Source organism: Aythya ferina, assembly GCF_964211825.1.
Source record: "Aythya ferina genome assembly, chromosome: 2".
Classification (NCBI taxonomy): domain Eukaryota; kingdom Metazoa; phylum Chordata; class Aves; order Anseriformes; family Anatidae; genus Aythya; species Aythya ferina.
In genome coordinates this window covers 97277516-97292985 of record NC_140297.1, presented here as the reverse complement: position 1 = coordinate 97292985, position 15470 = coordinate 97277516, and the positions used below count along the sequence as shown (strand labels likewise).

The window sequence follows — 15470 nt, the reverse complement described above, 5'->3', positions numbered from 1 at the left end:
AAAATAGGAGGTCAGGTGTGCACAAATGCACACCTCTCCACATTTTGTATGGCCACTCAACACAGGAATGCTTGGCAGTAATTAACTGGGTTTTTAACATTTTTGTTAAGGTTAAGGAGTATCTGTTAAAAGGTCATAGTCGATCAGAAGCCGAACATGTCATGAATCAACAGTGCTATGGTTTTAAAAGCAGCCATGCAGGATTGTATTAGCAGGAGATAGCTACTTACACAATGTGAAATATAACTCCTCTTGGTCCAGATAAAGCCTCAGCAGTAGTAGGAGCACAGCTGGAGATCTGTTTTCAGGTATGATTTTTAAAGTAACTTCTTCTGCAAGGGTAACTCTGTAAATACTCTCCAGGCACTTGGCCGTGTTCTAAACTTAAAATGATCTCCACAGAGCTGATAGAGGAGGAAAAAAAAAAGAAAAAAGGAAAAAAAAAAGAAAAAAAAAACACTAAATGTTTTTAACAGAACAGAAAAGGTTGAATTCATTTTAGCAGGATCAAAAAATCAGAGCATCTCTATGTCTTCAGAAATGGTTAAGGCTGAAACTGTTCTTTTTTGGATGCCAAAACCTTATTCCACTGCATCGCTTTTGTAATGAAGTATAAATTTAAGACTCTTAAGGTGTCCAATGTTAGAGTCCTAGTTTGGATCCTGCAGAGTTGCTGGAACCTCCTGAGAATGACTGAGAGCCCTTAAGTTAGAAACTTGTCTGCTTCCTTTACCTGTTCATGAAACCTGCTCTCTTAATTGAGACAAGAGTAAAAATCGATTTTTTTTTTTTATTTTGAAAATATCTTTCACTGTAAAACAAATGGTATTTGTGATCAAATAAAGCAAACCCCAACGGGAGGTTTGTAAGTATTCAGGAAACTTAATCAGCTAAGCTATCCTGTGACAATTAGGATGATGGCCTATGAACAGGGAGCTTTGAAATCCAGTCCTTTTATTACTTCATCAGTTTCATCTGCAAAATTAGCACAAGAAATCCCCTTTTACTTCTTCTCAACTTCCAGTCCTGTGTCATTTCCATAACTTTACAATTGGCATGTCGCTGATGTTAACATTTTGAGCTAATCTGCTGGTCCAAAGCGTGCAGGCCACTCTGTCTTTCGTGTGTCACACAACCTGGCTCACGCTTTCTTTCCTAACACTGAGGGGAAGGTACTGGTGAAAATGAGTGTTGTGTGAATAGTAAGATCTGATTTCTCAGATCAAACGGCAGAGCAATGGCAGTGAGATCCATCCTGCACACGAGACAGACATCCCCACGCAGTCTGCTTGTGGAATGCCGATATTATTTGAAGCTGGCCCCTTTTCCCTTGCCACGGGGAATACTGAGCCTCGGGCTGCCAGGAGTGTATTTTTTAGATCAATTAACAGCTTTTCAGGTACAAAGTTCAATCAGCTTCTTCGGCGGCGCGCACTTCATGAGATAGTCCTGACAGATAAAGTTAAGGCTTCTCCCTGGCACATCACACCGAAATGACACGTCCTGGCATTGATGCGACTCCCAGGAAGCGAGGATGGCATGCTGCATAACTAACCTGTCATATGCTGTGCTGTGAGCTCATGTGTCAACAGGCTGCAAACTATGTTGGAGCATTGCAAGCGAGTTAAAATACCAGGCAGCTACATGATACGACATTTACCAGCTGTCCATTCCAACAGGAAAAGTGTCACTTCGTCTCCTAACCCGCGCTTAATTTATAAAAACAAATTCGATGGTAGGTAGATAGGGAGCGTTTGCTACTTGTTGTTGGGTTGTTCTGCTTTGTAGGAAAACAATTTGAAAGTGCAACCATGTTTCTTTGTATTTCAAAATAGGCTGCAAAATTTTATTGAGCAGATGTGCCTTTCGTAACCTTGTCCAGAATTCTTTTATATCTGCACTGCTTAAGAGATGCATGACACAAGTTTTTAATTCCCGTCTCGTATTTTCAGGATTTATCATTTATATAATGTGTAATCCATTTACGTAAAATCATGGAATCACAGAACAGTTTGGGTTGGAAGAGACCCTAAAGAACATCTAATTCCAACACCCCTACCAAGGGCAGGGATGCCACCCACTAGATCAGGTTTATTTCAAAATAAATTCCGTAATTATCTACCAATGCTAAGTATATACCAGCAGGTTAGTCCTATAGCTAATTTGAAGTTGGTTGGTAATTGTCTGTAATAGGTGTTACATAGGTAAATAAGAAGAATAATTTTCAAGCAGATGACGTGTCTTTTATGAAGTTTTCTGATTTTCAAATAAATAGAGTGCATCGCATTACTGTTTATATTAAAGCATGGTTCATTACTAATTCAAAGCGTTCTTATTAGTATCATGTTTCTTGTTTTCTGACACCTTTTTTCAAATCCTTCCACGGGTACTGTTTTTTTTCCTTAGATTTAAAAATAAAACTAGTGAAAAGAGAAACTATGCTTTTCAGTTTTGTATCTGCATTAAAAAAAAAAAAACAGCCTAAGTTACATAGTTTTAAATGAGGGAGTGTTTTAAAATCAGTTTTAACTGCTGCAAAGTGAATGGGAAGCTGACTTCTAAGGACTTAACCTTCATTAAGCTGTAGCTGCAAGTTAGTTGTTATTTTGGATCAAGCTAAGACACTTCAGTGTAATAGGTCGCCCTTTCTCACAGAAAAGATGTCATATTCAAGATTTTGTTTTGTCAGTGTCAGGCTTCTAGAGACAAATGTGTTCAAGTTAGATACATGCTCCCAAAATTTTGTCTTTGGAATTCTCATGGCATTTACTGTAATTACAGGAAACGTGAAGAAGAAAGTAAGAGGAAAGAAGCCAAGCTGCAGAAAGGAACGCAGAGTGTGGAACAAAGCAAGTTTCGAGTACAACAGAATCCAGTGAATCGAGAGAAAACTACCAGCCTCCTGCAGCTGCCTAACAAACAAACTGATATACAGAGTAAGAGACCTCTCTCTCTCACTGCTTCCCAAATTCAACCAGGAAGAACCAGTAGAGGTTCGCCTAAAGCTTGTCACAACAAAGGGACACCAAAGGAGACGTGCCCATCTTCAGAGCCTCAGAGCGATGGTCATAAAATCAGTCAAGGTTTGTAATAATTTTTATTTGATTATCCTTTTTGTCCACGTCTGGGGAAATTCATATGTAGGGCCTGTTTTACTCTGTCATTTCTTGTTCTTTCATTTTTTAAGCAATTCATATGGGACAGAGTTGGATACAGATTCCTGTTTGCATGGTTGAAATAAAAAAGCATTCTACGGGCCATATTTGCAAACCAGGTAGTAGCTCCTGGTGAGTTAAGAATAACAAAGCCCCTTTTTTCAAAGACTCTGTAAAAAGTAACTTTTTCAGAGATCAAAATGATGATGTGACAGTGCTGGAAATTTCATACATGTGAACTGAACGTCAGCTCTTTGCTGTTTTTATTGATGGCACTGGTAATTTTGTACTTGGCTTCACTGGAAGTGGAATTATGCCCCAGAAATCTTGGCATCAAAAGGCACATTTTTCTAAAATTGTAGTAGCACACTTCTGAATTTGTTGATTCCCTGTTGTAATAAAAGAGAGGGAATTTCCTTCTGCATTCTGGAAGATAAGAAAAAAAGAATAACATAGATTTAAAAAATAATTAATTAAAGTAATACTCGATTAAAATAGATTATATTATAGATTTTTTTTTCCTGTCCTATAACAGACAGGACTATTTACCCATATGACAATCCTGTGCAAGTTAGAGTAGCCTCTCAGCCCATATTGACTTGTCACCATGATAAATCTTCTCTGTCAGAGACATCATTGATGATAATCCTGAGTTTCTTCTGTATAGACTGCTAATCTGCCATATTCTGCTAACCAGAGGGTATCACTAAAGCATTACAGTGAGGTCAAATACAGGATGGTTTTACCAGGATTTGGATAACTTGAGTGGTTTTCTTTGATCAAAGCTTTCTTTCTTTGCTTTTTCCACTTTTACATATCCTTTAACTGCTTCTCTCTCACATTTTGTCTGCTCTGTAAAGAAACCTTGCATCAAGGGAAAAATGGGAAGAACTTTGAAGTTTTTTTAGGATATCAAGGAAGGTATCGACAAAACCATTGCTTTGGGTTTCCTGGATCAGTAGCTTACATTGACATTGTGTGCCAGTGTTGAGCAGGGTGGATAGAGCAGAAATTTGGCAAGGAAGCTGGAAACAAGGATAGCCTGTTAGGGTGTCCTCACTGCAATCAGCAGGTGTGTTCACGTGGCTGCATTTTTCTGCCATGTGGTGAGCTGGTTTCTTTGGAAAAGACACCATATTCGGGTAGGTGAAGAAACGTTTTTTCTCTGTGAACTTTTTTAGGCATCTAGTTCAGATTTAGTGTGTGAAAGAGAGATACTTGGAGAATGGTTAGCAAATGAAGAAGTCTGGGACTGTGCTATTCCAAGCAATCATTACCTCTTCTAATTCTTCCTAATTAAACTTTTTTTTTTCCCTTTAAGTAATTGAGAAAAAAAATAGAGTAGTAACCTTTGAAGACTGAATGCTGAACATGTGTTTCCATTTCTCTGTTTAAAGAATTATCGAGAAAACACATCAGAAGCAAGCCAAGTTGTGTCCATTTCCATTGTGGCAAAGCAGAAGAGGTGACAAAAGTTGAAGCCAAGCATCAGGTTGCAGCTGCTACGGAAGTGGATGGAGAAAAGCACAGAGAGCACACCACCAAGGCAAATGGTACTTCTGCTCGTGGTAGCAGAAGGCACACTTCTGCTTGTAGGACTGCCAGTGCTGGGGAGAGATTACGGGATCAAAGTCAGTCTTCGTCTGGTAGCAGGGACCACGGTGAAGGAAATTCTGCGTTCGTGTGCAGCATCAGTTGTGCTGGGGGAGTTGCGAGAAGTTCCAAGCAGTGTGAAGCTGTTCCAAAGGGCAAAAGGCATCAGCAAAAATCCAGAAGTAAAGAGGTAAACGATGAGAGATGCTCACCAGCTGGTTCTAGCAGACCAGGGAGTGCCAAAACGGTGTTTGTAAACAGCAGAACTGCCAGCGTGCATGCCGTAGAACAAACTAACAATGTGGGAAATAATGAATTAGCGAAAAAGCCCTCCCCTTTATTGTCTGTTGAGGCAGAATCTACCAGAACCGTGCCAAGAAATCCAGCAGCGTGTTCTGCCTCCGATGACAGTTTGAACTTGGAAAAAACAGGCGGAATCGGATCCAGGAATGTAGATGATCAATTATGTTCTGTCGCATGGCAAAGTACAAATATTGAACTAATCCCTTTGGAGGTTCGAATGCAGATAATAGAGAAAGAAAGAAAAAGGAAAGAGCTGTTTCGGAAGAAGAACTACGCTGCCACAGTTATACAGAGGACGTGGAGAAGGTAAGGCTGCTATTTCAGTAGCTGGAGATGAGGCACAATTAGATGTAAATCACATTAGGCGTCAGCAATGTGTTTTATTTGGGCCTTTTGCTTGGAACATTACCAGTGATAAATCAGGAATTTAATAATCTTTCACCAAACCAGTGGAAGTGTGTGCCAGATGCCTAGAATTGCATTAGCAAGTTCATAAAAAGTGCAAGGTAAGTGATGACTTTTAATAATTGGAGGAGTTATTACACTTCTATTTCACGCATTGATATTTCTCAGTAGAGCGTCGATCGGGATCCGCCTCAGCCCCGCGCTCACTGCTCTCACGTTCGTTAGCAGCCTTGCTCATGGAGGCAGCCTTGCTTGTGTCTCATGGCAAGGCCGTGACCAAAAATTGAAAGACCAGCTCTGAATCGCTGCTGTGTGAGCCTGCTGTGCTGGAAAGCAGAGATCTGGTGGTGTAACACCACGTAGCTCTGAGAGGTGGTAACCACGAGGTTGTGCTGCCTGTGTTCGGCGCTGTTTCCAGGCTTACAAAATCCTAAGGTCCTGATTTTGCAAGGGGAGTGCCACCCGTGTTCCCCATTGCACAAGGCACCAGGCAGCCAAGAGACAAGCATCACCAGCTTATTGCTTGCCGAGTTTTGGGAACCCATCACTTTTTACAGTTAACTTAGGGAGTGCAGAGAGGTTTCGTCCTGCACAGAGGCAGCTGCTGCTGGCCACTGGTGGAGGTGAGGTGGGTACCAGCACAGGTGCCCCGTGGTCCAAGCTGGTGCTTCGTTTGTTCCTAAGCTGAAATGTGGCCGTTTGAACATTCATGTTGGCTCAACAAAACAAATGCTTCTGTTTGCTCCAGCTCTTTTACTGATTAGCTGAAGTATTTCCCAGCACGAGGTTGGGTTTACAGCCCTGTAATATTGCGGTTTATCTCTTCACTGGTGTTGGCATCCAAAAGTGACGTTGGCTTTTGGAAGTACACCCCTATTCCAGGGGAATGCTAGCATTTGGGTTCATGTTATTTTTAATCCATTTTGAGCCTTTTTGAGGGGTGAAAATTCTGACTTTTTAATACAGTGTCACTGTACACAGTATTTCTGTACTTCTCTCATCTTTGGTGTCTGCTTGCTCTTTATGACATCTGCACATACATGTAGGTCTGCACACAGGTCTGCAAATCAAAGCTCTCACTTTTTTTACCTTCCCAAATTTTCCCAAATGTTCTAAATTGTCCTTTAACTTCTCTTCTATTTCTGAACCTGAATTCTTGTTTTGCTTTCAGATCCTTTTGGATACCAAAAAGCAAAGGAAGTCAGGATTAGATTAGGGGAGCACATCCCTGCGTGATGCCATTTCTTCTGAAGGTTATGATGTTTTCAATCAACAGAAGATTAAAATCCTTACAAAGCAGCAGGTGCCTGATACAGCTTCCAGTCAGTGTGAAGATGCACACTGAGTGCTTGTGCAAATTACCTCACAAGACTCAGGATCTGAAGCCTTGTGTCCAGCTGGCTTACCCCTGCAGAAATCTTTGCATTCAGTTTAAATTTTTGGCTATCCGAGGATTTTGGATAGATCTTTCCAAAATACCCACCCGCAAAACCATGGTGATGCACTACCTAGACTGGAAGCGTGTGCAGGTTCATGCACAGACTGGTCTCTTGGCAGCAGGTGGTTGCTCACTTACTTAAAAGACTGTGGAAAACGTGGGGATTTAGGCTTGTTTAATAATCTGCCATTTAAAGAATCAATGAAGACAAGTAAATATATTTGTAGCACCTACAAAACTCAGACACTGTACAGAACATTAATGAGTATCGTAAATCCTGCAGGACTGCAAGGGAGGCTGCGTTTGCTCCTCCTCTGGCTCCCAAGTCAGAGGGTCTCACCTGTTTGTCTTTGAGTCCAGGCTTGTGCAGGTGAACAGCCTGCACCTGGAGACAGACAGAACTGTAGAAAAATGTGCTCGAGTTTCAAATGTCTCAATTCCCAGCGTCGGCAGGCCTTGTAAATGCAGTCCCACAGAGCCCACGTCAAGGTGTGCGCCTTGCCAAAGGTTAAGTGCTCTTCCTGCTCGCTGAGGCTTGCAGAGCCCGTGTCTGCCTCGCTGTCTCCTCAGGAGCACTGGGGCCTGTCCCCTTCCCTGCAGCCCACAGGGAGTTGACAAAACTGGAAGCCATTTGGTTGCTGTTACAGCTGGGCTGCTGCTGGAGTCGAGGGGTTTCAGCCTGTTACTGCTCCACACACCCCTTACCTTTCTTTTCTGTGCCTTACCTGTGCTAAGTACTGGGTGTTTTGCTAAGGCACCACAGATCAGACACACGGTGCACCAAACTTGGTCCCATTCTGCTTTTTCTCCCTAGAAAAGCGTTTCTTCCTCTATCCCCCATTAACGCTCCTGTCCTGAGCTCAGGCAGTGCTTTGGATGCCAGCGGGGAAGCTGATCGATGCCTTCTGGCCGCGTACCAAACACTGACAATTAATATTTTACAAGTGTTGCTCAATGCTCGTTTGTGGCAGCTTTGTGCTGGGAAGATTCAGAGTTAATTGCCAGGCCAGTTAATTGACTTTGTTAGTGTGAAACGCCAATATCCGATTGAAGGCTTCTACCTGATTCAGGACCAAAAGAGAAATACAAGAAGGGCCCTCCCTCCTCATTTGCTGGGGCCACCAGGCACTCCAGGGGGAGGGACAGATAATCTGCGGTCACCTCTTGGCACGGGGCTGTGACCGCATGCAGGAGGTTGGGAGCTGGGGAGGTGCTGAGGGGAAGGGGAGGAAAGCCAGAAGACCCCTGCCAATGGGGCAGGGGGGAGCATCTTTGGAGACCGTATGGAAACAGCACGGATTTCTGTAGGGATGTGCAGGTAGATTTGGCTTCCCTTGCATTGATTTACCCGAAATAACAACGTGGTAAAGCGCAGTCGAAAATGTGATGTTATTTTGCGAATACAGAGAAAATGAGAAAATAGTATTGATTATAGTGCTACATCATAAATATTTATAGGTTTTCTCTCCTCCCGATTTTCTGATACCCGTAACGCCAGGTCCCTATTAGCTGTGTGAGGCAAGGGATGCCTCCAGAACTGAACCCAGTTCCTACTTTTTCTTCTGAGCAAACATTTCTCGTCCGAGCGACTTGGCGCATCAGTGGGAGTGCAGCTTCCCCAGTTCCTCGTGTAATCCCCTGTGTGAGCTGAAAGCACCAAAGTTAAAGCAGGTCACCTCAAACAAGCGCTCTTCTCTTTTCTGCCCTCTAGTTACCACCTGCGACAGGAGTTGTTCCGGCTTCTTGGCGCGAAGCGGCAGTGCAAAGATGAAGACAAATGGAGCCAAGAGGCAGCTGCCTTCCTCCTTCAGGTTGCCTGGAAGAAACAGCTGAGCCACAGCCCTCTGAAGTCAGCTCCTTCGTGTAAAACTCTGAAACCCGTGAGCAAAACCAGCTCAGCCATAAAAACCAGCAAGCAGTCCATCCTCAAGCAGATATACGGTAATTTTGTCTTATAACAAAGTGCTCCCTGCGTTTTGAATTCTTTCATACACTTCTTAACTAATTGTTAGGGATTTAAACTATTTATCACAATGAGTTTGAGTCTCAGGTGCTGTGGGTAGTTCTGTAATTTTCTGGTTTTAAGAACCACCTCAGTGATTTAACATGGTTTCCTCTACGGCCGTGTGAGTCGCCGTGTCGCTATTTCAGCACAGGTCTCGAGCAACCAGACCAGTTCTGTTCAGAACTTTTTAAGCATTGTTTTAAACTTTTATGGTATTTCCATTATTATTATTTTAAAATATTTCCACTGGAAGACTGTGGTCTTGTTCAGTGTTAAGAGCTGTGTTGTCTGAAGACAGACAATCTTCATTGGAAAGGCAAAAATCATCTTTTATAACACTGCGGTGCTTTGCACTGTGCAGAAGAAAGCATCTTGAGGAAACTAGAGGAAAAGCATTGTTTTTAAAACTCAGGTTCCTTTGTAGGGTGGATCACTGATGGAGTAAAGACATGCTAACTGTACATGTATGTACTGTAACAGGTGCTAAGTCACTTCTGTTATGGCTCTATTGTTTAAACAGCCAAAAAGGGTCAATAAAATAAAATAAATAAAGGTATCACGTAATGTTTCTTCTGTTATATGCAATACTATATGTAGTATGTATATATATATATGCTTTAAGACATTTTCAAAGTTTGCTTAAAGCTTTGTTGAAGTTGTAACAGTTTGCTGTCATACAAAATGTCTCATGATCATCCTCGTCATCAGTGAGAGTATTTGTTAGGAGAAAATAATGTAATTTATAGCTATTCATAACCACGTCTTTATAGGGATAAGCATAGCGCTGTTCTTGTTGTTTACTAAAGGACGTTCTCAGGAAGGCAAAGGATGTCAGCCAGCAAGACCTTCCTCTAAGCTGAAACTTTCCGAGGTGCCACTGGTCTCAGGTAAGACATGTATACACTTTAATAGTACCAGGAAGATAACAAATGACTTTAATGTTTGTTTATCTATATATATGTCACTGGGATCATCTTAGAAAAGAAAAAAAATCTGTTCAAGAGCTGGTATCTCACATCAAGACACATAACTGCTGTCAACCTGGTGTGACTGTATGTTCTGTCACTGCTTTTGGACTTAGCTGAGCACTGCGCTTTTATCCTTGTATTGAATCATTTATATGAAAGCCCGTTTTGATTGGGCTAGGGCAGAGCTTAATATCATGGATTTGTACAGTAATAAGCCACCCAGCTGAGGTTAAAATCACTTACAGATGCCTCTAACGGTGGTTCATCAGAACAAATATTTCCTAGCCCTATGGAAGTAAAGGTAGTGGGTAACTGCATGTACAAAGAATTTACGTACCTGTTTCTTAGAAATATATGCTTTAGTTGATGGAAGAAATTCGAAAATCTGAAGTTAGTCATCTAATCTCTAACCTTGCTACTGAAATGGCTCAGTGGAGTTCCTGGCTGTGCACAGGGCCTCAGTTATTTCATAGATTTGTTAATATGCAGTGAAGTTTAAGGCGTTAAAGAAAGCACACTTATCTGCTGCTTAGCACAGGAACCGCGTAAGAAGTCATTACTAGGTCTTCCTTGGGAGAGCCTCCGTTGTATTTGTGACTGAAATTTTCTCTGTGGAACAGGCAGCAGGGCAGTAGGGGCTCCAGACAAGTACTCGTGGGTTGGCATGAGGGGGACTGTCAAGACAATGCCAGCAGAGATGGGGCTACAACGCGTCATACAGGATAGCACCCAAGAGCACAACCCGTAGAAATAGCATTTGAGGTCAGTAGAGGCTGGAAGCTTTATGCACGGGGCAGTAATTTGACAGGTAAGTTAAAAATGAAGTCACAGTTGCCTCTCCGAGGAGTATTCCTTTGGTAGATGCCAGTTTTGAGAACTTTGCATCTCCTGTAGTTCAGAGCCAGGCTGCAGACCGGTAGGAAAAGCAAATGGCTGAAGGAGACAGCAGTTCACATACTTTGCACAGGAAAGTGAAATCCATTTTCCCACTGGTTTCCAAACACTGAAGTCAAAAGGCACTCCACCAGCAGACCTAGCCCTCAGTTTGTCATCTCTGCCTCACTGCGAGACTGAGGCTTTTTTTTCTTCCACTGCTTGAAATAACTGCTTTAATTAAGAGGCACAACCAGACAGGTGTTTGATTGCCACCTCTTCATACGGCCCCCAATCTAAATGTTAAGAGAGCTTTAGCAAATAATGCTTCTTTTCGTGTAGCTTCCCAGGACAACAGATCTCCCTGTCTGCTGCTATAAAAAGGCTTTCTTCTGAGGCCCGCCTGTCCTTTACTTTCATAACTTGGTGACGAATAGGACGGTGATAGGAACTCTGCCCAGATCCCGCAGAACACTACCCACTTTTATTCACCTAATAGGAGCTGGGGGAACTTTAGCCCTCGCTTAAAGACAATAACATGTTTTTCATCTGGCTGCCTCCGTGCATGACAACATTACGTTTGTTGGAAAAGTTCAGAGCTGTCAGTGGCTAATGCCAGATCCTCCACTTCTGACGTAGGTGCCTGGAGTAGGTCAGCGTGGACTGCTCAGTTTGAGTCCTCGCGTGCAGGAGGTGCGGCGGGGAAGGTGAAGCCTGACTATCAGCCCTAGCTTTCATGTTCCTAGAGCTCGTGGAAAAAGCACGCGGTGACAAAGCTCTCACAGGAGACTGGCACCAAACTCATTTAACTCCTTGGCATAAGCAGAGCAAACGCTTCGGAGTGGGCACAGAAGGTAGCGAAAGGAAATACGCAAATAAGTAAGGAGCAGGGGAGAGAGGAAGGAAGGACAGGTAGAAAAGGAGTGAGTGTGTAATGGGATGTACAGACAATGGGTAGATGTTAAAAAATACAAAACTGTTCTTGTGGATTGGGAAAATAGTGCCTCTGTGAGTGTTATCAGTTAAAGTATTTGGAAAATGGAAGTTGATGATATAGATATTTTTAAATATAGACACCTTTTGTCAATTCAGTAAATGACAGCTGAAGAAGCTCTCTGCAGCAGGCCAGAAAGATAAGCCCCCTTTTTTGTTTTACTGTCACTATCAGAAGTGTTCATGAAGCTACAAGGGAGGTTTTTTTTTTTGAACTATTGGCATTAGAAGGAATGTGTGCATCCAATCTACAAAACTGGGAAAGGAATACACACTGCTTGTAGCACATTACACTAAATAAAAACAGTGAGTGAGTGAGTCCTGATGTTAAGCCAGGCTCAAAACTGCAGCGAATGGGCAGCTGCTGTTCTGTTTTACTTTCTAGTAATTCAGGGAGCACTTGCTTTAACCCTGGACTAGCTGCCCTTATCTTCCAGAAACAACCCAGCACCTATCATTAGAGGACAGGAATATTGCTAAACAAAATCTCTCACTGCTCTTCAGCAAACTCAGCCAGGAGCATTAATTAGTGACATCAGCCTCAAAACTCTCATAAGGGTAAATCCTAAATTAAGCTCCATTATTATGCCCAAATTAAACAGACTGTCATATTTAGGTTGTACTGAGTGCCAGAGAAAGAGGTCTTTTTACAGATAAATCACCAGTGAGACGTGAGGAACAGGGCACGTTTGTTTCCTGGTAGGTTCATTGTGAACTGCAGAACCCAGTGCAGCTTAAACTTTTTTCTCAGCTGGAGTTACTCATCACAACTATTTTGGCCTTTTCCAGCAACCAACCTCCAGTACGTTAATTTGCTGGAGAACATGGGAAGATCCAAGCAGTTTTCCTACAACATGAGACCGACCACTGCTGCAAAATCAAAAAGTACAAGAGCGAAGCACTAAGGAAAACGGGACCTGGGAGTTCAAGGAACAGATCCTGGTATAAATGCAATTGTTCCGTAACGTGCAAATCATCTACATTTTAAACTCGAACACATTTTCAATGTTGTATTATATCAGCATTACATGCCAAGCAGACTGCTAAGGAGCTGGACTTCACTTTGTGTACAAATTAGTTTTTAAATGCAACTGTTAATTTATTTACTGACAGGATGAAATCTGAACTGCATTCAGAAACAGAAAATTAAGTGCTGAGCCTAGCATTGCAGGGCAGTTGCAGCGGTTCGCAAACATTTCCATTGTCAAAAGTAGGAATTTTGAACGCGTTTATTAAAGGCAGTTTCAATGGACTGAAACTGTACTGGAGATGTAACAGTTCTAAAAGACTGCTGTTCCATTTCACCTCAAATTTAATAAATGTATTCAAATTTATTAAATGCATTCCAAAACCTAAGCAGGAAATGAAGTACAGACCTCGCGCTCCATTCTCAGCTAGCTACGGCTTTGGAAGGACAAGTAGAAATGGTGACAAAAAATCACTCAGTACATAAAGGTCTTTCCACAGCCTATGGAAATTGCTAGGTACGTTTTCTACTTTTGAGATAATCCCCAATTATTTATTTGTTAATAACTGTATTTTTTATATATGCATAAAACGAGTTTCTGCAGAAAGCAAGAAAGGACAGGGGCCTGCTCTAGATGAAAACTTGTTAGTTTTAGCTTTGGAGCTGCCAGTGTACAGTATTTACTTTGCATAAAGCCTTTAAAAATATGAATTCACAAAAAATAAGTTATTCAAATCTCAAAATATATTATTTTTTTCTAGCTGATGTTACATAATTCTAATTATTCTAATTAATGCAATGCTTAAAAATAATAGCTGACTGGAGTCGATAAAAGTCTGTTTCTCTACAAGAACTTAAGCTTCAAGAAGATTCCTTAACTAACCCCTCCCTGTGGTCTTTCACAAAAAGAAAATTAGAGTTATGTTTACTTGCTTGAAAAGAAAGCTCTTAGAAGCAAGTGTGCAGTTCTTTGTAAAATTTTTATTGTTTCACTTACAAAAAAAATGGACAAGCTTTGTTCCAACATCTTCCATTCAAAACTAAATAGAAGTAAATGCTTTACAATAAATGCAGTTCCACCTCTTTAATATACCGTGTTCATAGGGCCAGGTCCCTGGGGGTGAGAGGCAAGGTAGATGTTGAAACAGTAATGGAGGTCAGTTAGCCACTGCTCTTGGACTTCGCCACTCTTCAGTGTCTAGAAAGAAGGGGAAAAGGAAAATAAAAGGGTAAAACTCAGTTTCACCAGCAGTATTAGTAAAGCTTCACTTTGTTTCTACAGTTAACCAGGTGCTCTGTTGAAGATTCGAGATAGCCTTGTTCACCTGCATGCACGTACACATGTAAACACGATGTGCCTGTTAATTATGTCAGCATTAAGTGTTATTATTTGGTATGTTGAGTCAGTGTTACATTAGGAGTGTGTGAATTGTATCAGATGCGTTTCCTTACTCTCTAATTGCAGCAGCTTGCTTACTTTCCAATTCTGCCATTTGTAGTCCATCAAAATGCAAATGAGCAGGGCTGTTCTAACGAGGGAGAGCTCAATGCCCAAGCCTACAGCAGAGCTGCTACCAACACACCAACCCAGACCACAGGCCCATAATTCACCTCCTTACCATTCCTAAGTGGTTAAAAAAACAAAACCAGATGTATTTAAGGGAGTTTGTCTGTTTTAATTGTGTCTTTATACACAGACATACCCCTGCTCCAACAGAACAGAAAGAAGTAGCTTCTTATTTTGGCACAGCTCTGCATCAACCAGGCTGGGCAGGTTGTCCCCTTCCAGTGCCTTTTGTTACTTTTGTTGGGCTGAATCAAGCTCAATACCAAACCTGCCTGCCCTGCGCAGTGAGTACAGGAGCTGGGAGAAGCAGCAGCCTGCACTACCGAGACAAATAAAATTGTAACTTGTGTTTTACCAAGTGCGGGGTTTGCACTAAGTTGCAAACATAAACATGAAGTCTATCCTCGTGGTCTCTGGGAGACGAGAGGAGGTTTCTTACCATAATGTCCTTGATAATCTGCTGCACCAGAAATTCATTTGTCATCATGTGGCTCCTGAGCTGCCCGTGCTGCATTAGCAAGCGAAGCAGCTGAGCGACCACAGGCAGCTCTTCCCGACAGATCCTGCTCACTTGGAGGCTTTGCAGCATCACCCTCAGTAATCGTGGCAGGAGCGCTAACGCAGAGATGCACGAACCCCACAGCATATCCCTGAGAGGAACAGGGAACAAAAAATTGAAATGATGAAGGAAGATTATTTCAAATGCACTTCTGTGACCTACGCCTTGTATTTTTACAAGGAAGCGTACCTCTGCGTGGAAACCACTTGGCAGGATTACACTCTCAATTAGAGCTGAAGCAGAAAATTTGTACAGACAAACGCTAAACTTGAAAACATTCTAAGATTATGGACAATACTGGGGAAAAAAAAATTAAGGTCCTGCCCTGGAGCTTCAAGTGTTGCTGAAGCTCCTCCACAGTGTAATTTCTGCTTGATGCAGCAGGGAAGACTTCATCTGTAATTAAAATACACCTCAATCTCTAAGAGTCAACCTCCTGCCCCCCAGTATGAAGGTAATGCAATCAGCTTTTTCTACTACTTAAATACAGTAAATGAAGGAGGAGTCTGGTTTTAAGAACACATCTAAAATCAACTCTGAACAACTTTTTTGTATGTGGCACGGTTATAGGAAAAATTCTGAAGTTTAAACTGTTAAAAGACATTTCTGCTACACAGGTAAATAAACTTATTGAAATCTGGCGT

The 15470-nt window shown here is 41.9% G+C and overlaps 2 protein-coding genes across 9 annotated transcripts in view; one reads left to right on the top strand and one right to left on the bottom strand.

Moving 5' to 3' along the window:
• The window catches only part of INVS (inversin), an 89481-nt gene extending 74014 nt beyond the window's left edge, over positions 1-15467 (top strand). For 5 of the 6 annotated variants that reach the window (XM_084510149.1, XM_084510152.1, XM_084510151.1 and 2 more), the window contains 5 exons: positions 2782-3083; positions 4553-5357; positions 8606-8835; positions 9706-9786; positions 12523-15467. In XM_084510149.1, coding sequence (XP_084366275.1) covers positions 2782-3083; positions 4553-5357; positions 8606-8835; positions 9706-9786; positions 12523-12638 — 1534 coding nt within the window. In that variant the 3' untranslated portion in view covers positions 12639-15467. The other variant, XM_084510150.1, reaches the window with a different exon arrangement.
• TEX10 (testis expressed 10) overlaps positions 13662-15470 on the bottom strand; it is a 49347-nt gene continuing 47538 nt past the window's right edge. For all 3 annotated transcript variants that reach the window (XM_084510156.1, XM_084510158.1, XM_084510157.1), the window contains exons 14-15: positions 14707-14917; positions 13662-13898 (exon numbers count right to left, since the gene is read on the bottom strand). In XM_084510156.1, the coding sequence (XP_084366282.1) occupies positions 13785-13898; positions 14707-14917 (325 nt within the window). In that variant the 3' untranslated portion in view covers positions 13662-13784. The remainder of the gene's footprint in view (positions 13899-14706; positions 14918-15470) is intronic.